This window comes from Sipha flava, unplaced genomic scaffold (genome assembly GCF_003268045.1).
Source record: "Sipha flava isolate LNK unplaced genomic scaffold, YSA_version1 47_pilon_pilon, whole genome shotgun sequence".
Classification (NCBI taxonomy): Eukaryota; Metazoa; Arthropoda; class Insecta; order Hemiptera; family Aphididae; genus Sipha; species Sipha flava.
The window spans coordinates 1203917-1228551 of record NW_020273276.1 but is presented as its reverse complement, the minus strand read 5'-3'; the positions used below and the strand labels follow the sequence as shown (position 1 = coordinate 1228551).

General features: G+C 26.7%; 1 protein-coding gene across 3 annotated transcripts; it reads right to left on the bottom strand.

Moving 5' to 3' along the window:
* Positions 1-859: 859 nt before the first annotated feature.
* On the bottom strand, positions 860-23139 carry LOC112689880 (sensory neuron membrane protein 1-like). 3 transcript variants are annotated; one of them, XM_025563754.1, is made up of 9 exons: positions 22571-22644; positions 11457-11614; positions 11238-11385; positions 6987-7241; positions 5362-5576; positions 3819-3973; positions 3454-3569; positions 3195-3326; positions 860-1244 (listed from the first exon to the last, which is right to left on the bottom strand). In XM_025563754.1, exons 1-9 carry the CDS (start codon positions 22619-22621, stop codon positions 1068-1070), a joined length of 1407 nt encoding a protein of 468 aa, XP_025419539.1. In that variant the 5' UTR covers positions 22622-22644; the 3' UTR covers positions 860-1067. The 3 variants fall into 3 exon arrangements, with proteins under 3 accessions (XP_025419539.1, XP_025419540.1, XP_025419538.1); XM_025563755.1 differs by having other exon boundaries at positions 861-1244; positions 22633-22797; XM_025563753.1 differs by lacking the exon at positions 22571-22644 and adding an exon at positions 22824-23139 and having other exon boundaries at positions 862-1244.
* Positions 23140-24635: the final 1496 nt, after the last annotated feature.

Here is a 24635-nt window from a genome sequence, read left to right as displayed (position 1 = left end):
AAGTTTATAAGTAAATTATTTTCAAGACTTAGACGATTGCGGATTCCTGAAGTGGCTTCCAACAGTAACATATTTTTATAATAATAAAAAATATAATATAAAAATAATAAAATTGAATTTATAGAAGGTTAAATGTGTACTACGAGAACTTTTAACAATATGGTGTACGTAAATGTTCAACGAAGTTTTAAATAAAATACGCAAACTAAATAAATAAGAGCTTCAATGGTTCCTGCCAATTATTTTATATGATATTTTTTGTTGTTCGGCAAGTACTGTTCTCTGTCAGAATATAATTGAAATATTTCTGTAGCCAAAATTCTAAAATAATAAAGGACGAAAAATATATATATGTTAAGTATAAAATTTATTTTTATACTGTAGAATATTTTCTGATCCAAAAATATTTATGAAAATGGGAAAAATTTTAATTAACTATGTAAACAATAAGTAAATTGATGACCAGAAATCGTAGGATATATAGACTAAAAAAGTAAAATATATAAAAAGTAAATATATTAATGTATAAATAAAATGAATAACACCGTATGTGTATATGTTTAATTTCTTGTATTTTGCACTCAATTATTTACAAATAATTCAAACTTTTTAATTTCAAAATGATTTTTATTTGAATTGTAAATTATATCTTCGTGAATTTGCAATACATCTCCAGTTGCTTGCAAATCGGGTTATTGGCTGGTTTTAAGGTAAGCTGACAATTTGGACAGAAATACCTGTGTACTATAAATTATTAATCTTAAAACTAATTTGACTAAAATGTCTAAAATAATTAAATAAATTAACAATAATTATTAGTGAGACAATATTTTGGTTTTATAACATATTAAAATACATACTATAATTTTACATACAATAAAATAATAATTAAATAATAAAAAACCAAAATTTACTCTTCACAGTATTGTTTGATTTCTCTACAACCCAGTGACTTAAAATATATACATAGATAATAAATAGTAAGAATTTTCATAGTGTATTAGAATAAAAACTAGTATTTTTGTGAAGTCTAAACTCAATTTTACAATAATTATTGCAAATGCATATTAAATATTCGGTGTGACCTCCATTGTTTTAACACTATTATAGTTGAGGACCACTGCTAATATAATAAATACAATACCCAAGGCGACCAGTACGAATTTGGCATATTTGACGATGGTAATTGGTAAATATAGTTTATTTTTTATTTGACTGGTCCACGTTTTATTCAAAGCAATTCCCTGTAATTAAAATAAAAACAAATAAGAATGTAAGTAAATAAACAAATAGTTTGTGTACAGATATGAATGAATAAATAAATGAATAAATGTCTAGAGTATTATTATATTTGTGAAGTACGATCGGTTTCAAATTAAAAATTCATTCTCAGGTACATACAAAGTCAATAAAATCATGACTAAAACTTATATATTAATCTTAGAACAGTCACAAAGAATGAAAGACTACATTTGTAATCGGCGTAAATTGAAGAGGGGATATCACACAACCTTGCCGAAATTCTCATTGTGTAGTGCGTGACAGAAAGTTTAATTGAAGCTTTCAATATCGCGTGTTTGCCTTTGAGGCCTTCTTACGTTATTACGAATCAATCGTTAACACACAGCTCGCATCCGTACATGGTTTGATCTCCCTCCGCGTGTATTTGTACCACCGTGTGACTATGTTCCACGATTTTTTTATCACTTATCTAGAGGAAAAAGAAATGGACATTGAAAACATCTGGTTTCAACAAGACGTTGTCGCAGCGAGAATTTTAATAGATATCATCCATTTCACTTTTCCTGGAAATTTGGTTTCTCGAAATGGTAACGTTCCTTGGCCATCCTGGTGACCCGATCTTTTGCACTGGAACTACTTCCTTTGGAGGTATTTGAAGTCGAATGTTCATTTCAACCAGCTGAGAACTTTTCAAATTTTAAGGGCGCAATTAGAAGAGAAATTGTATCAATTTCCGTATAAATGTTGGATATAGTGATGAAAATTTTTTTATGAGCGTCTCAAATAATGCATATCCGTGTACGGACATTATCTATTCGATATTCTGTTACGCACTGAATTGTTTTTCAATAAAAATTCCCAAAGTTCACAACAGCATGTTATTTAATTCGTCTCTCTACATCAACAATTTAAATCGTGACGTCAATTTCAAATGTGGTATTTCAGTCTCTGCCACTCTGTACATATTTGTAATATATACAGTATATATAACTGATGATGCATTTTTAATTCGGAACCAGCCGTACCTTACAAATATAATATAACCCCAGACTAAGCATTTATTTATTTATTTTTATATATTAAATATTTGTTAATTTATTTGTATATTATTTATGAGTATTAACCATTTATCAATTTTTAATATTTTTATTATTTTTATTATTTTATTAAAACCAATTAATTTTAAAGTACATGTTATGTATTAGTGAATTAAAATAACATTTTTTCTCTGTAAAAAATAATCTCAGTTAAGGATTCAAATGCAGATGTTTTGAAAATAAAAATATGTACCATATATTTATTACCCTGTAAAAATGTTCATTAAAATTATAATAACTCTGAAATACGTGATGATTTTTATGATTATATGAGATAATTTTATGATGTTACATATTGATTTTTAGAATAATAATTACTGTCACAGAACTTAATTTAAAATGTACACTTATTATTTTTGTGTAGAACAAAAATAATTTAGCGAACATTTATTATACAATTATATTTTCAAGTGACAGAAAATAATATTATTTAAAATAAATTAATTTCTCATTTAAATAAAACAATTTTAGTATGAAAGAAACGAAGAAAGACGTGAAATCAAAGTGGTTACAAATTAAAAAAATTAAGAATCACTAATTTAGAAACCAAAATTCAGAGAATTTACATATATTGACATTGATCAATTTCATAATTTATATAATATTTTAGAATCACTAAAATACTGTAGGTAGCTAAATGAGTAAAAAACACAATTTAATTAAAAAAAAAAAAAACCTAGCCACTGAAATGTTTTAAAGAATTTGGAATGTTATTTTATTCAAGTTATTCATAAAGAATTAATACCAGTGACTTCTCAGTTAATATTTTTATAAATTATAAATTCATTGGTTTTTATAAAATTGTTATAACAATTTATGTGATTGTTTCTACAAATAGAGTTAAAATTGCTTTACCTCTTCGACCCAGAACAATGGCACTAATTTCTCTTCTTCGTTTAGCGTTTTCATAACTGTTATCTTTGGTTCTTTTTTCAAAAACATATTAAATTGCATACGTCTGTAACCAAGTAGTGGAGTGCCAGTCATCTGAAAAATAATATAATTGCAAACCCAATAAATAAATAATAAAAATAAATAAATAATGTACGATAGTAATTATAATAAAATTGTATAATTTGTATTTAATAGAATTTTGTACGTGAGATATACTCACAGGTTCAAAATACATTTTAATTCTGTGATTTTCATCTTTAGGGCTTAATCCATCGACATCTTTTAAATATTCTTCAGACTTATAAAAATGCGGAAGAGTTGCTATTATCGGAGAACCTGAGTAACATAATAATTTTTATTTTATTTTATAGCACTTACAATTATAACTATACAATAAATAACTATACAACTTACATTATATCTTTTAAATATAAATAACACTATTATTTATTTACTTATATTATATTTCGAGATATCTTATCATTAAGAAAAAATTAGTTGCGTTTTGTATTATTTTTAATCCATGTAAGTATATACATTTTAAAACGCTCCTGATATAGTCGAATTCTAAAAAAACACACGAACCTGAACAATTTGTCAAATCCAACGCACCATGTTTAAGACATTTTTTCTTATTCAAACAGAAACATTTTTCTTCTGGTTTTACCAACATAGCTGTATATTCAAACACCTTTAAACCATTATACTGCGTTTCTTGAACATAGTCTGTATTCAATGATCTAAATCATATTAAAATATAAAATTTAAACCATGAAAATATTTAAATTACGTGCATATCATATTATTACTTGTAATACATATAATTTGGTTCGTTGAAATTAATGATATTTGAAATAAATTGATGAAATAAGTATTTAACAACTAATTTTACAATATTTTTACCAGAAAATTATTGATTTATAGATTTTCAAATTAGTTTAATAATAGATTTTCATTAAAAATGAAATGTTATTATCTTCATTTTTTTATATTAAATGAAACAGATATCTAATTACATCTTTATAACATTCGGTTACAATGTCCAAGTTTTAATAAATATATAGAAGCAAAACATTTTCATAAGGATAAATTCAGATAAATTTTTAATAAAATACTGTCAGCATTTAAAACAACATCATCGATGCAAAAAAATGATACTTTTCTACTTGATGTAAAATGTTTTATTCATCGTAAATATATTTTCAAAATGTAGGTTTAAAAGGTTAGGTCATTACTCAAACATATAATGTTTTTTTAGTAACTTTATTGTTATATTTATTTGAGCTTCTATATATATTTCTTGTAACGGAACCTACAATTTTTATTTTTATTAATGAAACAAAAAAAAAAAAAAAAGCAGAATATGTATATAAAGAACTTTTAATGTAAATAACAATTAATTTAGTTTGATAATTTTAACACTATATTATATTTATATTAAAAACTAATTCAAATTATATTAGATTGGTATACAATTTGTGAATTTATTCTCAACATTTGAAATAAAATATTTAAAAATAAAACGATATTTTCAAACATAAAAGTTCTTAAATCCAAATGATTATAAATACTAATACTGTGATAAAGAGTGATTCAATTGAATTCGATATAAAATTGAAATTATTATAAAAAAATCACTCTCCACTACAAATAATCTTTTGAGAAATCGCGAACTTAACATTTTTATTATGTCGTGAAATATCTAGTTTTATATATATATTTGTGATTCTTAGTACAGTTAAAGTATTTATATTTTAAATAAAATATAATCAGTCCTCGAAATATTGAAAAAATTATATTTTATTAAAGAATTTTGGTAGTTTATAAAGCTAGTAATTAAAAATAAATATTTAATACAATAATTGTACTTACATGTACGTGTTAAAAATGCTTATTCAAAGGTTTTAATAACTCAAAAAAATAATTTAAAAATTTGTTAAAATAAAACAAATATTAAGAAATATTCTATACAGAAAAAAATATTAAATCCATCGTGTATTAGATATTTCATATAGATGGAAATTTAATAAAAAACCTAGTCTTAGAATAATCGGCGTTTGTGCGTTAAACCATATCAGCTATAATATCATCGCTGTAGACATTTGAATATAACGTGCTGTAGCTTTACCGGCAAAGGTCACCACTGAAGCTGGCCAAGTTGGTGTCTGTCGAGATGAATGGTTGAAATATTGTTGTATCCGTTCCGTATATCCGATTACACTCGTCACCCGGCCACACGTCCATCTTGTGCTTGCCATTGAACCGAATCACCTGACCGACATCCATGGGCATTTTCAACCCGCGGTTCACTACGTAGCGATTGCTTTCAACCGTTCCATTTTTCTAAACGAATCATTGGTAAAGGGTCGTTGAGAAAAATTGGGAAATTTGAATTAACTTTCATGGGTTAGAAAAAAAAAATATTTAATTATTTAATTCGTAAAGAGTGGGGAGTACAAAAGTTATAAATTTCATGTCTTGAAATCAATATCCGTAAGATTGTGTCCATTCATATATATATATATATATTACTGAAATCGAACGCTGTCACGGGACACTTCAACACTTGAAAAATCATACTATCGATCGCGACTACAGTTTAGTGATAATATCACTAAAGAAATTATAATTAAATACCTATTAGGACAAAATACATTTATGTTTAAGGAATGTATACGTCCAAATAGACACCATATCCTTTACATTAACTTTAAAACATGATACTTTTAAATTTTGGACTCTCAATAGTGAATCATTTAGATTCATTTTCAATCATTTTATTTTACTTTTGTAAATGTATATTAAAATTTTCCTTTTTTATAACTATGAATACAATGTATAGATTATGTTACTGTTAAGTACGAGGTTACTGATGTAATAAACGTACTTGCTACTACACGGAGAAATGCATTAATAGTGTTATTGCAGGTATAGTACTGAAAAAATTGTGTAAATTAATATCGGTTTTAAAATAAATAGTATTTACACCAATTTTTTATAAATGATAACACCGACCGTCAAAAACTTTTGACTTGTACTTTTGACCTCATTTATTTCAGAACCATCCATTTTTTATGAAGCATAAGTTATTCGTAGCAATATATAATTATAATAATAAACATTATACTATGCTAAAACAGAATATATAATGTATTTTGTGATGGAGGTTAAAACTGCCCCTTTGTTTGTGTCATATTAAAAAGAAATATTATAGGATAACAATTGTGTTTAAAATAAGGATGGCATTTATTTATTAAATATTGGCAGTTTTTAGATTCTGAGGAAAACTAGAATACTACCAAAGAACTATTATATCAACCACCTTTAGAAGTAAAAACTATTTAACCCGACCTCTTTCACTCAGAAACATTTTTCGAGAATAATTTTACATTGGTTTTAAGTTTAAAAGACTAATAATGCAATAGCATTCATCCCTGCATCTCATCCGACCATAGAGTCTCATCTGACCTAGAATTTTCGTCTTTTTTTCATTAATATTTTAATTGATGAATATAAGTATAATGTATTTATATCTGGTTTAGAAAATTTTCAAGTATCACTACTATTTACCTATTAAAAATAATTATGCTTTCTTATGATTCTTAAACTCGTTTTCTGTGTTATGTTTTAAGATACATTTAGTTTTGTGCATTTATTTTAAATCCATATAAGATTTTGGTTAAGTGTTCATTTAATGTATTTAAAACTGATATATTGTAAATTCTAAATGCATTATCATTAATATTTTCATACCACTCCTAGTAAGGAAAATTTGAAATGATTATTGTTGATTTTGTGTAAGCTTGCTGAGTTTTGTCTTATTTGTGTACAAACTGCAACGGCTGGAAACTCCGAAGACGTACAGTTTATATCCAAACCATTCCACATAATATCATTAGCAGTTGCAGTCATAAAAGCATTAGTTTGATCTGGATATAACAGAGGAATGGCTTTATTAATTAAGCCTATTGCTGCTGGTTTTGTCATTTTAGTCATTGTCACCATTCCCTGAAAAAGTCGAATACGTATTAAATGTTTTTTTTTATTTCAAACTCTACTTGTAGTAATTGAAACAATAAAAATTAATATTTATATTTTTTGGCTAAATAATTTAAATTACAAAAATAATAATTTTTGTTATTTTAAGATGATGCGCTCAAAATTGAATTGTTTCAAAATATAATTTATTTTCTGAAGTGCTCAGAAATATGTTTATTTAAGTTTAAAGTAGTTTGAAAATTTACTACCTTCAGTCTAATTCAATGCATTTTTTTTTTTTTTGTTTTTTAAATAATTTTTATAAATAATTTATAATTACTATTTTTTACTTATGAGTAAAATATTTATAATTACCAACAAATGGATTGTTTTTTTTTATGTATTTTGATTTCATTTTATTTATAATTAGCTCTGGTCAGTTTTGTAGGATTTTTGTTTTTTGTGTTTATAAATGTAATTTAAAGAATTATTTAAGTACAAGATGAATGTCGGTTAAACTTATAAAGGTATAAAATACTGTAATTTTCTTGTTTTATTTTAGTATATGTGGGAAAATAACATAAAAAAACCAGACAATTGTTGGTCAGATTTAGCTAAGTTAATAAATGTTTATTTTTAATCAAAGAAAAAAATAAAAATAAATGGAAACTGCTAATAGTAAACTTACTATTAAAGTAGAAACTAATTCAACTACTTTCTATGGTATATGTAATGCTTACTCGTACAGACCAACCTTTACGTAATAAAATTTGCTATATTTCTAATAAAGTAGAATCTCAGTAGCTCAGTGTCAAATGGGAGGATAAATAATTTAAGTTATTATGAATACTGATTTATCTAATGAACTCAAATTGTGTAATATCAAATACATTTTAAATTAAGTTCGTTCAATAAAATATTATAGTAGTAAATATTAAGTATATTATTATAATTACTTTGAAAAAAATGACCAATATTGTATTTATACATTCTTAACCGGTATTTTATCATACCAAATATTCTTAAAATAAAATATAGATTATAATTATTTACTTAAATTTGGAGTAAAATATATATATATTTTAAAATAATTAATATATTTATTATATTTTTAAATGTTTATATGTATAAATATAATTACATACACCACATCATCTCTGATATATATTTTCGGGTGCATATAAATTCAGCCTAAAAGTGGTAAATTCCACCATAAATAAATTGAATAAGGTACATGTAACCGGGATGGACTGTATTTGTGACTAAATACCGTATTTATGTCTATCTAGAAAAACTTTGTACTTAATAAAATGTTATTATAATAAGTATATTGTGCTATAATTTATTATTATATTAAGTATTATTTGAGCCTATATATTAATTTGACAACATCGCAGTATAACTTTAATTCCCGCTTTTTGTTGACTTTAAACAAATAGAATAAAATATACCTACTAATTATTCCAGTAATACATTACCAATCAATAAATTTGATAACAAGGTGTAGTGGTCCTATAATGAAAATAGTTATACAAAATTAAATATTTTAATTTTTAAAGCTCTATTTAATAAAAAAATTAATTTCTTTATCTGTCTGTTATAATCATATATTCATACCTACATTTGTGTCTTGTAAATAATTTTTATTACTTCGATTAGGTATTTTACTACTAGTCGAACGTTATTGTTAGTCTATTGTCATCGCACGTGATAACGTGTTTATGTTTTAATAAAAATGTTTTAAAGATTTACTTACTGTCGATAGTTTTAAATTTAAAATGTTTACGAAAGTAAATCTGGTAATGTTACGTAGTGTTATACAATGAAATCCTGTTTAGCAAGACTTATTGAAAATGGAAATCCAACTACGAATAACAATTTAATTTATAACTATAATATGGATGAAAAAAGTTAAATGGTTATCTTATTCAAAATGCTTTTAAAAAAAAGAGCCTTAGATATGATTGATCGTCCAATTAAAATTATACGTTCTGTAATTACAAAAAATAGTTTTGATGCGTTATATTACAAGGAAATTAAATTAATTTGTGATAGAATTTACCTTTGTAGGAACATACAAATGTATATTTCTTAAAAATATTGTTAAAGTTCAAAAGTATTTACGATGTGTAAATATTTTATCATCCAATGGCAAATCAATGGTTGTAATTAGACTCAAGAGCCAAAGACCACATAACACATAAATTAAATAATGCTGTACAATCCGATCTCCAATCAAATGTCAACATAATCAACTTCTTAAAGGAAATCAAATTAATCAACCAAATTTAAGACCTAATGAAAAAGTTAAACTTATATAAAAAAAAAAAAAAATCTAATTAAAAAACTAATGGCTTAGTAGCCGATGTTTTTATTTTCAATAAAAAATAAATAAAAAATAGTTGCAATTAATGATATAAAAAAAAATATTGTAATTTTTACATGTACTACAAATTTACAGTTTTTGAGTATGGTGAGTATTTTAATACTAGACATTTAAATTTTACTGTAACGTTGATAAATTTATATATAATAATTTGGGCGCAAACAAGTATTAAATTGTAGTAAGCGCAATCAAGGTTTTACTATATAGACGCAAATACGGTATTAAGCACAAACACGACCACTTAACCAAAGTGAATTCCACCCAAATAAATGTATAATTAATAAACAAATACTTATATTATAATTAATAAATATTACTTATATATTACTTATATATTTATATACTTAAGTATATTTTTTTTTTCCGAAATTTCCAAAATGAGCCACGTTTTCTACATAATCATCAATAAATATTTCATTATTTTTATATTTTCTAATTATATTTTGCATGTATACATTTATTTTTTTAAACTTTTTTTAACTATATATTTGGAGGAGAAATTGCTTAATTATTTATATAATTATTTGATAAATAATCTAAAAATTGTGTTAATCTATAATCATTTGGCTTAGAACTAATTAAAAATTTTCAAAGTAATCTAAAACCATTTCGGTTTCTAAATTTTTTTTTTTTTCGGAGCAGAATTTTCAAATTCATTTTTATATCTTTCTATTTTTGCGAACGGAATTTACATGTACATATTTTATGTGCAGTTTTTTCTGGGACATATAAATCACCATATACCTTATTTTTACCTGTTCACTTTGGGTGGATTTTACAATGGCCCATGATTTTAGTGATCAAATATTATTATCAATAGGGCGTGGATTTTTATATAAATATGTAATTTTACTAAATGCAGATTTATTTATTCTGATTAAAAATAAACAGGTTTCATAACTCCCTGAATGAAATCAGACTTTTTTTATTTTAAACGAAATCTCATATTTTGACGTAAATTCATATTTTAAATATTTGAAAATTCGCGGGCTGGCAGTGCACACGCATTTCTACGTCACTCTCGGATTATGTTCAGCCCTGAACCTTTTACCGAATGGAAAATTCTATATTTTATACCAATTGACAATATACTTAGTTTTTGACACCAACTGGCAAGCGGATCAACCTTCGGGAGAATATTCCTTCAAATAGAATAATACACTTCATTATATGATTATTATATTATATTATATTATAGTTTCACTATACTATTTCTATATAACGCGTTGCAGTCATAATCCTAACATTAATCTGACTACAGGTACTGTTATACGCGGTGACCTTTGGACTCAGATAATACTGGCAATATAGCCCCGGATACCGTATCTCCAATTACGAGTAAAATTATCAACAACCAAATAATCAGCAAAAACAAAAAAAAACAAACATAGATGGATATATCTATAACAGGTACTTTTTTATACAATCATCAATTAAAAAGTAATGTAAAGTAAAATCATTTTTGATACTATATGTTTTTTATGACATATTTTGACAATAATAAGAACATAAATATTTACATTTATATATATATATATATATATATTTACTTGAGTATTAAATGTATGAATGAAAATATTAAGTTATCATTTATTAAGATATAATTAATCGATTGGATAGTAATAAATGGATAAACATACTAGCATAGCTAAATGAGGCATAGTTATAATTTCTTCTCCGGTTAAAGGTAGTGTCATCATTTCATCAAAAATAAAAGTGTTTTTGAAACTAAATTCAACGGTATCCGATTTAGAATCGTCTTCCAAATCTTCTTTAAATTTCCATTCACTGAATAAAAACATTTAATTTATAAACCATGTATTTTTAGTGTAAAGTATTATTGTAAAATTATAACTTACTGATAAAAATATGGCCCGACTTCTTTCAGTATAACTTTTTCTCCTTTTTGTGCTTCTTCGGGATTAGTTACGTTGAACAAAAAAATTTTAAAATCTGCAGTTATTGGCGGATGTTCCCACATTTGACGCATGGGAGATCTTGGATTTATAGCTTTGCTCTAAAAAAAAAAAAAAACATTTTTATGCTTATTTAACTGATTTTAAAATTATAAATTAAATCATTTTATAAATTTACACAAAAAACATACATTTGTTATCGTTTTAATAAAACTTGATTGTACAATCTCTTACATATTAATACACTAACCTAAACACCATATGCTTCTTCAAAAATAATAAAGTTATAAATGCATAACATTAATTCAGATTAAACTTAGATAAATTACTAAAAATATTGAATTAGATTTATATTACATTACGTACAATAAAATTTATTGTTGTCTGATATGCTCATAGATATGTTTATAATAATATATATATCATAATCTTTTATATTTTTAAAGAACATAACACTGCTTATTATATAAACATATTTATCTTAATTAGTAGAGCTCGGAAGTTAGGATGACCTTAAAAACATTAAAAATTACCTAAAGAATGATGCGAATATGACATAAAAATGACAAAAAATGACCTAAAAATGTACAAATATTTGTTTTATAAATTTATCAAAGCTTTCAAATTACTCAAAAATAAAAATAATTGCATTGTATATAGAGTGTATTTGATGTTATCAAAAGTAAATGAACGACGATTATCTGTTTATAAATATTTACGATATGAACGACGATTATCTGTTTATAAATATTTACACTTTAAAAAATTTCTCTCCACGTCTACTGAAATTATTGGGAGGTAAAGACGAACAATAACCCATGTTTTAATTTTCGTCATTTCGAATATATTACGATAAAAATAATAAAATTTAGATATAATAAGTATCATAATTTAGTGTGTAAGCACAATTTTTCCTATAAATTGAAATTTAAATTGAACATTTGAAATAAATAACTTGAAAAATAAATTGTATTTAAAAAAACTGGTTGAAACTCAAAATTATGGTATAAATATAAGCAAAAAAACAATATTGTCCTCAAAATATGTACATGATAATGATCATAAAATGCATTTTTGATAATTTGATGAAAGATAAATTCAAAATATTTTATAATAATTTTTATTTACGAAGCAATAGTTTATTACAAAATATGATATATTTATTAAAACCAGGGAGTAATATATGGTTTAAAAAAAAAAAAAAAAAAAAACAATGAGTTGTCTGCTTGAAAATTACTAACTTATTTTTAATTCGTCGTAACATTCCCAGATTTTACAAATTTTTCAAGAACTCATATGTATCGTGGTGACCAATAGATTTTCTGAAATACGTTTTTTCAGATTTAAAAATTATTTAACCTCTAAACAATAATCAAAATAGAAAAAGAGTTTTTTGCCTGAAAAAAATGTTCTGTGGATTTGAATAATAGTTGTAGAAATTCATACTAATTTTATGATAAATATTGGCCTGAAAACAATTCTTTAAGATTATTAAATTAATTATTAAAATATATTAATAAATCAATAACAAAACTGGTTGCTGTTTATAGTTTCAGTGTGCATGTGAATACTTCAAATAATAAATTACTTTTATTATTAATAACGTTAATATAACTGTTGAAAAATAATATAATTTATACAATTAAATATTATAAAGATTTTACATTATATTATTTAAAGAACATATAAGCATAGTTCTGATATTATCTTAAGCTTTAATATTTTATCAAAATAAAAGTATTTTTATTTTAAATGTACATAATTAATAATAAAATCAATGCATGTGAGATCAACAATAATTAATAAATATATTTTATCGAATATGAGTTATTGATAGTATATTATAAAAGTAAATAAAAAATAATGTTTTTATCAATTAGAACCAAGAACAGTATATCACTAAATTTTTAAACGGTCACCCATTCGAAAATTAATGACGTGCAAAGTGGTTTAGTTGGTTTCAGCTATCCGACAAAACACTAACCACTCCTTTCACGTCATTAACCTAGAAAAATAAGAATACTATACAATATTAATGTAATAAATCTATAGCTCTTTATTAATTTTCTATAATGTTTACAAAATACATATGATCAATGTATTAGAAAAATTGGAAACTTTTTTTATCTACTATCAGATATCTACTAATCATTATACTATTAGATAATAAATTACTTATTATCTGTATTTTGTATTATATGATAAACAGATAAACATCTAGTTTTAGACCATAATATTATTAAAGTAAGTAATTAATGAGTGTATTTGATATGATTTTACTACTAATTTTAATGTATTTTTCATTGCAATTTTAACATATTTATATTGCAATTTTGGCATCTTTTTAATGCAATTATATCCGGTCTTTAATTATAATTCATATATTAAAAAAATAGCTTGAATGATTTTTATTCGAATAATTGACCTATTTTTAAGCCACGTTGATGGTTTGATGGAATCATTTATTATTCTTATGCATGTCATTTCGTAAAACAAAATATTCAATAGAAGACGAAAATAAATATTTTAACAAAAGATTAGTCGAGAGATTTGAATAGCAATTATGAGCGAAAGGTAAAATATAGATTATAATATGACTTATATAAATAAAAATAACTATTATAGTAACTAATAGTAACTATATCATTATAATTATGAAATGCAAATAACCGAGTGGGTCATAAGAAAATAACTACTCATAAATAATATTATTTTTATTTTTTTTTAAACATCATTCGTTAATTCCAATTAATTTAAAATATAAATCTCACGTTCAAGCTACTAGGGATAATTAGTTGTTAATACCATTAATACCTACTGTAAGTCGTTTTAAGACTAGGTCAAAATATTAGTGAACGAGAAATTTAATGTTTAATTAAATCCATCTGTACCAACTGGCAATCAGACCAACGCATATTTTAGTAAGCTCTCTGCGGATATATTTACCATGAATGTCCCTTTTTTAAGAAAAAATTATAGTTATAAGTTATATATTGTTAGTAATATTAGTTAATTTTGTTGGTAATATTAATTATATAGTATATATATATATATATATAATTATATATAATATTATATATATATATATTAATGTTAATAATTTTAATTCTTCTTAAAAAATTGTATAGGTATTTATATTCATTAAATATTGATCGTGGCTCACAGATTAAAACTAATTGTATTTTATTTGTATGCAGTATAATATAAAATATTATATGCTCACATAATTTATATAATATATTGTCATTATTTTAATTTAATTTAGTTTTATGGATCAAATCATCTGCTTATACAAATCAGCAATCAAGTCAAGTATAAGGACTTTAGATGATTTTATAATTGCAACCCTCCACTTCAAAACATAATTTAAACTACTCAATACTGGTAGTTAAAAGAAGGTCATAAAATATATGTAGTATATTCTTTTATAGTATACAATACATGCATAAACAATCTTGCATCAAAACAACTCTTGGTTTTTAAACTGGGCATACACTATACTAGTTGATGTCAGTATTAATTTTCAGTTCAGAAGTTCTGAAATCTATCCTCAGTAATTCATACTAAAAAGATCTAGTTTTGTCTACCGATAGATTCAACTATGTACTTGGTAGATTTAATAAAACATCGGTAATATTTAGTTTTATGAGTTGAATTTTGAATTCATTTTTGATTTTGATTTTTATGTCATATTTAAAATGTTCAAATAAATAATACAATAACAATACTGATTGGCGTAAATTTGGAATTTATATTATTCAACAGAAGCCAAAACTGAAAAGTGACAGTTCATATGTATACGGGAACAACACACACATATACTTCTTAGAATAAATAATTCACATCTGAATTTCATTTTTCAAGTAATGAACTAAAAATATCTGTATCTGTAATCAATAAAAGTATTTCCTCCCGAAATTTGAAGTAGACAATCAGATGCTCGCACTCAATTCTTACGTTAATCGCCCGAAACACTAACACACCAAAAATAATAGATTACCAATAATTTCTTCATGTACCTATCGTAAGAAAAGATTCCTGGCTTAATAGTCCAATGCCATTAAAGGTAGGAATAGTTTATTCCTATACTGTAATTAGTAATAATATATGTAACTATTATCACGCTGCATGAGCTCACGTGATATCGTATGGGATCACACCACAGGAAAAAAGTGTGGGATAAAGATTTATATAGAATTCTAATGTATCAGCACCACACTAATGTCACTTTACGCTTCTCACATCACATTTCCAACTTCACGCGTGACAGCACGTTTTGATTTTCTAACATCGCATACATTTTTGACTGACATGACCTCACGAATTTTGTTCATAACTAATAGGTTTTCGAAATCGAGTATTTTTCTTTGTATGTCTTTTTAAAAAAAAATCATGCAACTAATCACATTCTTCTTTTGTTATCCGGAAATACACGTGAAACTATCTTAGTTCGTTCCGTAATTCACAAATTAAACGATGGAATTCACCAACTTTTTTTCTTTTTTTATTGATTGCATGCACCTAGCTTAATCGGATTGTTTTTATTATTTACTTCATTTCAAACCACAAAAACAGTTGTAGTTTCTAGTTCTTTTCCTAACTCTGAACTACTTGAAATTTCTATATCCATTTAAATTTTATTTTAGGAAAAAAACATGTATGAACACAGTTTGTAGACAGAACCCAGACTATACTGAGTAACTGTGACGTGATAAAGTATGAAAACTTGATAATGTGACAAAACAGGTAGATTGTTCTAAGCGTGTCATCACGTTTCAGATGTGTCCACGTGATAGTATATGAGCTCACGAAATATAACAATAGTCTGTTATTACTTTAAAACAACAAGTATAAATCTCTGTACAAAATTATTGTATTTTCATCAAAATCGAATGTATAATTGTGTAAGGAAATCTTGTTTTGAGTTGCGCACATACATTTCACTTATTACGTTTAGTAACAACTGTATTTTCGAATTAGGTATATATATATACGAGTATTACTCATCAGTTTAATAATTAACTAAAATAATAATATAAAACGTATATATTCGAGAATAAGCTTGATTATTTTTATATGTGAAAAAAAAAAACTAAAATATTTCGTGATACTAACTGTACTGTGCAATACTGTTTGGCCAAGTTATTAGTTAATATTAACGATATAAGGTTGTAGAAAGAGCTATGACTTATTAAATTGATAGGTTTTAGAAAATTGGTTACGTAAGCTACGATTAAAATTTGAATCATAAATATATTATGCATATTATAATATTTTTATAATATATAAAATCGTATATTAAATCTATTTTTAATTTTATTTACTATAACGAAATTAAATATTGCGTTTAAATTGTTTTTGTATACAAAATATAACGATAGAGTTTCCTTTATAATAAAATATAATATCTAAATATTCAGTATTTCAGTGATAATAGATAAATAAATCAGAATAATATATAATTATATTAGTTAAAAAATCAATTAGTTATAGTTTATTTACACGAGTACACTCGATAGACTCAAATATTCATGGTTTTTCTAAAAAAAACTATATATTAAGGCTAAATCCCAGACGGAAACAACATTTTCGATGTGGGATCATGAGTTCACACGATTCGTAGTGTTAACTCGTAAATATATACGTACATTATTTCTATGTACTTTCATGCACCACAGCGTGCACACAATTTATATTTATATTTTTAAATTGTGTAAAAATATGGAACCTACTATTTATTAAGTATTTGACGAGTTCATTTTTATATTATGATGTTTGGTTAGAGTGATATAAAATAAAGGAATTGATAAAATACGATATTAATGGAAATGTTTTGAATTAATTCCACATTAATTGAATATAAATAATTAATATTTATTACACGTAGTACGAATATTCCACCATTTAAAGTAGATTCTGATTTCTATATGAGTATAATTAGAGTAAATATATTCATTAATACGCATATAGTATTTATTATGTTAAAAGAGTAATTCATCACTGGATAATTTATTCAAATAATCAAATTGAGTTTTTGTGTTGCATTATCAAATTTAATAGTTTATTTTCTTTAAGCAGAATTAGTAATTCATTATTGTATCATAATGATATTTACTATATAGTATAATTAAGTTATTATTTTAAATATTTAAACATTTTGAAAATGGAATTTTTGTATCCAAAACATTGTATTTTCATCACTTTATTTATCAAATTATAATATTAATTGATCAAGAATAACACATTAAATGTCCGCTCAAAAAATTAAAAATGTATTTAATTTAGTATAAAGTATGTTACTAGTAGGGTTAAGATTTCTATAAATTTGCATGCTTTTTCCTTAAGTCCAAATTGATTGGTCGTCAGATATATGTTCACGATTTATATTCATATATTATTTTATATTCTTAAATAAAAAGAACAATTTTGTGTTGCATATTTTAGCATATTTTGAACATAACACATAAACTTTCATATATGTAAATTGTTTAGAATCTCGTTAATTTTAAATGGTATTTATTAAATATATTAATTTTTTTTTTGTTTCTGACACCACGTCATATATAGTTAAAGCCGCCTATTCTTTGACTATGTTATTTCCTAATATAAACCTTTTAACGTATTTAGAACTTAAGATTTATAGAATTAGCGAATGTTTACGAAATTAATAATCTACTATTGATAAATTAATAGCGACCATTAAAAAAGGATTTAAAAAACTCTCGTCGAATTATCAAACTATGTAAAATTATTCCTGGTTTCACTTTTACCACTCCAAGCAATAATAACAAGATAGAGATATGCAGTATAATATTATTTAAATAATTTGATTCAATGAAATCTGTAATATTTGACGAAGCAGATTAAAATCAATTACAAATGCAAAATAATTATTTGAAGACAAAAATTTAAAATATGATTTAGCTTATTTAATAAATAATTTTTGTTTTCTTAACAAAACAATTATTAACTTAGATAAAATTACTTTATATCTCGAGGAGAGTTTAAAAATTATTTTGAATGTGAAAGATAAACTGTATAGTTGTAACTGAAGAGAATCAGAATTGGTAAAAACTAAAATGGACTTGATACTAAAAAAGAATAGGGTATTTAAAATTTTTTTAAAAATTTGTAGAAATTGAACGGTATATGAAACGGAAGAAAAATATGTTAATATTATCTTAAATCCGGGAAAAATCGCGTAATTAAAATATGCTCAAATAATATTGTGTAATATGGAATGAAGTTTCAGCTAATATAAATATATTCTTCAATGTAATAGTTGGTCGTTAATATTTGAAAATTTGAAACAACATATAATAATATAAACTAATATTTAAAAAATTAGTATGATAAATTTGGACTTCTAGTGTTTGAGTAATTGGCACTTATGGTTTTTTAGATTTAACATTTCTTATTTATGAATATTTAATTTACTACTTTTATTGAACCTGCATAAGTTGTAATTTATTGGATGTTGGATGGACAAAAGAAAGACTGTGATTTGAGAATAGTATTTGAGGACGAAATTATGAGATATAGTCAGCGTATATATAATTCGACTATGTAAATATTATTTTTTCACACGTATAGTTTATTTACATATTTTAGCATCTGTGCGGTTAAATATTACAATATCCTTATGTTTCATCATTGGAAAATGATAATGTGCCATTTAACATTATGTGTTTTCGCTGTTGTACTTTCATGGATTTTAAATAGATTATTGATGAACATCACCATATAACGGATTTCATAAAACTCTTAAAAAATGTGTTAAAATCTTCCTTAAAATGTATTCAGCCATAAAAAATCTGTATACTATTTGGATAATATTCAACGTCATATACTTAATTCAAACGAAATATAATATAATAGTGATATACTTTGGACTTTGATGTGTTTTAAAATTATGTCACATTTTGTAAGTTTTTTTAATTCTAGATTGTTCTACAAGATTAAAAAGAATAAAGTAGTACATAGTTCTTGCATTAATTATATAATAGTTAACTATAAAATAACTATATAACAATTACTAGAACCATCTATTGTATAATAATAATTCTATATTTTTAAAGGTTGACATAGGAATTATATGTAACCTTGTTGAAATGTCTTTTAAAAGTATGGATTAGATATCTTTCTGTAGAAAATAACAAAAACAATATTAAATTATTACTCCAACTATATTTTTATAAATACAAATTTTATGTCAATAATTGGTACACATAAATTTAACGAAATCCCCATTTCTTCTGTATCAAACAAATAAAAACGAAAATATTTTTGTGTTTAGGAAATAAAAAAAAATTGGTTTAAAAACTAATAATATATGTATAATCTCATAATCACGTCCACAGAGAAAAAAAAAATTCTCTGAAAACGAATAAATACAATATTGACATATCTAATATTGTAAGTGACTATGGAAGTTGGTAATAAGGTCTAAATAATCTTTTATCGGTAAATTGGGTCCCGGGAAATAAAGGGTAGTAGGTTAAGTTCAAAGTAAACAATTTTTTTTTTTAAATATCTAATAATTTTTATTAGACGTCAATTTTAATATTATTATGTTTTTTATTACATTTTCGATAAAAACTTAAAATATACGTACAGTACGCAATGCACGCTACGAAAAATATAATGAAAATGCTCAAATTTTGTACACTCGTATCTGTGAATAATCATAAGAACTATCATCAATATTAGTGTTAACTGATAACTGACACATAATATACAACAAACTAATGTACGTATATGTCTATATACGTATCTTAATTAGACATAATCAAAGTTACATCGTTACGAAGTTATTTGATCACAATGGAATCGATAACCGAAAGAAACAAAGTGAATTGTCTTTTCTAAAACGACTACGGTGAGATAGTATAGTTTATAGTTGGAACTCAATTTACCTACTACCTTTTTTTTCCTGGGACCCAACTTACCTAATATTTTTTTTTTTTTACCAGGACTCAATTAAAATAAATAAATTAAAATTAAGTTCACAGTTGATAATTATTATGTATTGCTATGGTTTTTCTATGAAGTGTCATGATGTTTTATTATAATCATTTTAATGGAATCTGTACAAAACTTATGTTTTATTCTGTTCTTTTATTACTATCAGTATACCATACTCGAACAGCTTAACTGTCAGATATGGAATGACATTCTCATTCCACCGATATGGTTTGCAGATTTGGAATGCTGTCCCATTGCACGACTAGATTTGTAGGTTTATGTTTAAACCTATGAACTTTCCTGTGATTATGATCTGTCTTCGATCTCTTAACATGTTACAAACATGTTTTGTCATTCCCATGGATTTAAAAACAGTATAGATTGTTTAGTTATATATAACTTGATATTTCTACATATGTTTACAAAATCATAATATTATAATAATAGTTTTACGTATTTCGTTTGATGTGTTCACGATAAAAATTATTTGACGTTGTATCTGAGTTATCCACTTGATTCAGTAAAATATATTTATTTATAAAAAAAAAAAAAAGAAGATTGTTACTTGCTATGACTGCCGTTGTGTAAGGAACTTCAAAAATAATTCAGAAAAATCGAAAAACAAGAGTAAAAAAAAAAAAGTTGATTGAACAAAGAAACTAAGAAAGTAATGTAACGTGTATTTACGTATTTTGAAAACAATTCAAACTGTAGCTGTATGAAAATATATTGCATAATAATTGGTTGATCTCACTTGAAGACTTAAGAAAAGTTAATACGATTTTAGTATTCAATAATCAACAAATTAATATTTATTATTATAATGCGTATATCATTCAACATTCAAAAGTTGTTATTGGTATTAACATATAGATTCTTCTCTCTGGATTTTTGCAAGTCATAACCGCTATGTATTTGTATAGCTGCAATTTGTACGACTAGGTAATAATAATTCCATACTTCCTAGACTTTAGGACTCTCTATTAATGTATATTTATTATGCGTTGCTGATAAAACAGAAACGCGATTATGTGTTGTTTGTATGTTATTATTATTTAAGTTATTATGATTTCTAGGTAGTTATCATTAGCAATATTATGTTTTACATAGTGTAAAAAAAAACATAAACAAGAAATAAATATCATTCCCGAATTGAACTTATTGGTCTTACATTCCTATACATAATTTAATCATTAATTTATATGTTTTACTAATCAATCAAATTCTGAAACATGTTCAAATTAGCATTTTTATAGGGTTACATTTAACCATAAATGCATATAATCATCATAACAGGATAAATTAGAACACGATAAATACTAATTTTAGATTTTGGAAGGCCTGTGGAAATATTTTGTAGATTTACAGACATAACATAGATTTATTTAAATTTAAATATTGGTTTAAAATTATGCATAAATGAGTGTTGAAATTCATAACCTAATATTAATTTTAGTCTTTGTGATATACTCTAGAAAATAAACGTTACCTATTAGATATTTTTCAAAACAATGTTTTCACTACATTTCTATAATCCATAATCAATTATAATAAGTGAATATTAATTATCTAATTCGTATAAATTTTAAAGCATTTTCTACTGAATCACGAAAGTTAATAAATTATATACTCGTATCATTGATAATATGTTGTTGAATTATATTTATTTATAGCCGAATAATTTTATTTATAAGATTAAGCAGAAACAATATTTAGACAAAATGTTTTAATTTGTACTGGTCCTATGTGTAACATTCAGGTTTTTAAAAAAACTTATATTGTTTTCATTATTAGCAACAATAAAAATTCTATACCGGTATTATTAGACATTAATGTGCAGTGAAAAATCCTTCAACTGATGCGAATGGCTGTTAATCTTTCTCGGATAGAAAAATTCAACTGAAGAATGTGAACAGGTCATATCTTTACGATTTCCAAAATATCCATTGTTATTTACAATATGGGATACGTGTGTTCAGTTATTTTACGTAAATTACCGGTCGAATTGGAAAAAAATACGATTCTCATCCCACCTGCTCGGAACGCGTATTCGAGAGGATGATGGTTACTAATATCTCAAGTTGAAACATTACCAACACCACGAACGGATTGACTACGACGCAGACGCTACACGGGACGTTCATTCATGATGTACCTCAATCCGCTCGTTCAACACAACCCGTACACGGTAGCTCGACCCTTAGGAGACGTCCATCGTGCACGCGTATAGGAACAATATTTCATAAAACCTATAGCGAACCGGACGTGCGTTGACGCGTTACGGTCGTCGGACGTCGACGGTTGAAACGTTGAGATCCCGCGGGACGCCTATCGCGGTCGGCTCACCTCCAAGATTTTGTTGTGTATCATTCTCGGGAAAGCGAACCATCCGATGAAAACGCCCATCGAGAGGAACACGATACCGGTAACGGTAAGCGTGGTGGGCGCGCCCATGCCGGCGGCGGTGTTTCGCCGAAGACCGAACGTTTTCGTTAGCAGCCCGCGAGGACCGCGCGATCCGTCGCCGTCGTCCCGATAACCGCGCCGGGCACCGTACGAGCGCACAACCGAAATACGTCCGCGGGTCGTTTCGCGCGAGTCCGACCTGTCGTCACAGTCGCCCGGAACACGCGACACGATGACGTTAAGCACGTCCGTACGACTACTGCTCGAGCCCCCCCCCCCCCCCCCCCCCCGACCGATTCTCCGACGAGTCGACCCCGGGCCACCAAGGTTTCCGTCGATCGCGTGGAATACGGTATTCGGATACGGTACGACGGGCGTACGTCACGCGCGCACGCACACGGTATCATCCGCGTAACCCGTCATTATGTTTTTAACCCGTTCCCTCCGACCGAACCCGACCGACGGCACCGCATTAATACATGATAACACGTTGGCCCGCGCTCGCGCCCGATCACTACTGGCCCCGTGTTATTAATTATTACGCGCGTCCGACAGTGCGTATTCGTGTGACGTCCCGGTGCACTATGTATCGTTTTCGCTCCGCGTCCTAGATACACGTCCGTCGCTTTTTATTTGTCTTTCTTCGAGTCGCCTCCAGTCGATAATGGGTGTGTACGGTGGTGTGCGTGTGCGTGTGTGGCGGTGAACTATTTTCCGAGTAAGGGACGGCTAAATATTGATGGGCCGCCCGAACGCACGCCCTATCCGAAGGATATGTTATATGCTACCGCGTGTCCAGCCAAGTCCGAGTTAAAATAACTGACGAGCAACACGCTGTGTATATATTACACGAACCATTTGAAGCTGCTTTCGACACCCTTATAACTCAAAAACTATTTCAAATTGTCAAATTTAGCTCATTTATTGAAACTTGCGAGATATGCACGTGCTCTAGATTTCATAAACACACCACAAACGGTTGTTTAGATATTAATGTCCGAAAATCGTCATTTTTATCACCGACTGAACTTTTTTTTTTCCGTTTTGAATCGAGGACCAAGCGGATACTGTTTTTCACATTACTGCCGCTCCTTTATTATAAACAACAAATAATGTATACATACTGGTCCCTTTACCGCGCAATTAGACAATCGAAACGTCAACTAGAGTGGGACCGCGACCACATTACATATTAATTAACGTTCCTTGATCAGCCATGATCATTATCTTCCTTTGGTTCCATGGTAGTTTGGGTTAAACGGTATGGGCGGTGGCACCTCCACCGATCTCGCTGATCGAGTTGACCCTTGGTTAGTACGTTTACCGTTCGTTTGTTGACATTTTTCGTGGTCCGGCTCACAAGACCCACCGACCTGGTCGTCGTCTCCTATGTGCCATTCGCTGCGCTTCCCGATTGATGAACAGGGTCGTATCTACCATTTCCGAGAACGCCCGCCTTCTTCTTAACCATGCTGCTAGAAGGTGAGCGTATCGATCGGGATCGTCTTTCATTCTGAGCATATCACGGCGTCCGCAGAGCAGTTCGTCCACGTCACCGGGAAGAGGGAACCTTCCGCCGGTGAACTGCTTCATGACTAGCCGGTGTTCATCCCAGTGAGGACACTCGAAGATGGTGTGTTCTGCGATTTCGTGTTCGTCGTCTCAGTAAACGCAGGTGGCGTTCGGGCCCTGTTCATCCTGTGTAAGAAATGGCGGAAACATCCGTGTTCCGTCAGAGACTGGGTAGCCGAA

Coding starts and splice junctions, on each gene's coding strand:
- LOC112689880 (XM_025563753.1), bottom strand. CDS start 22,931: ATGGGCGCGCCCACCACGCTTACCGTTACCGGTATCGTGTTCCTCTCG. Junction 11,615..22,823: donor TACACAACAAAATCTTGGAG/GTGAGCCGACCG, acceptor TTTTTTTTTTAG/AGCAAAGCTATAAATCCAAG. Junction 3,570..3,818: donor GGATTTGACAAATTGTTCAG/GTTCGTGTGTTT, acceptor TATGTTACTCAG/GTTCTCCGATAATAGCAACT.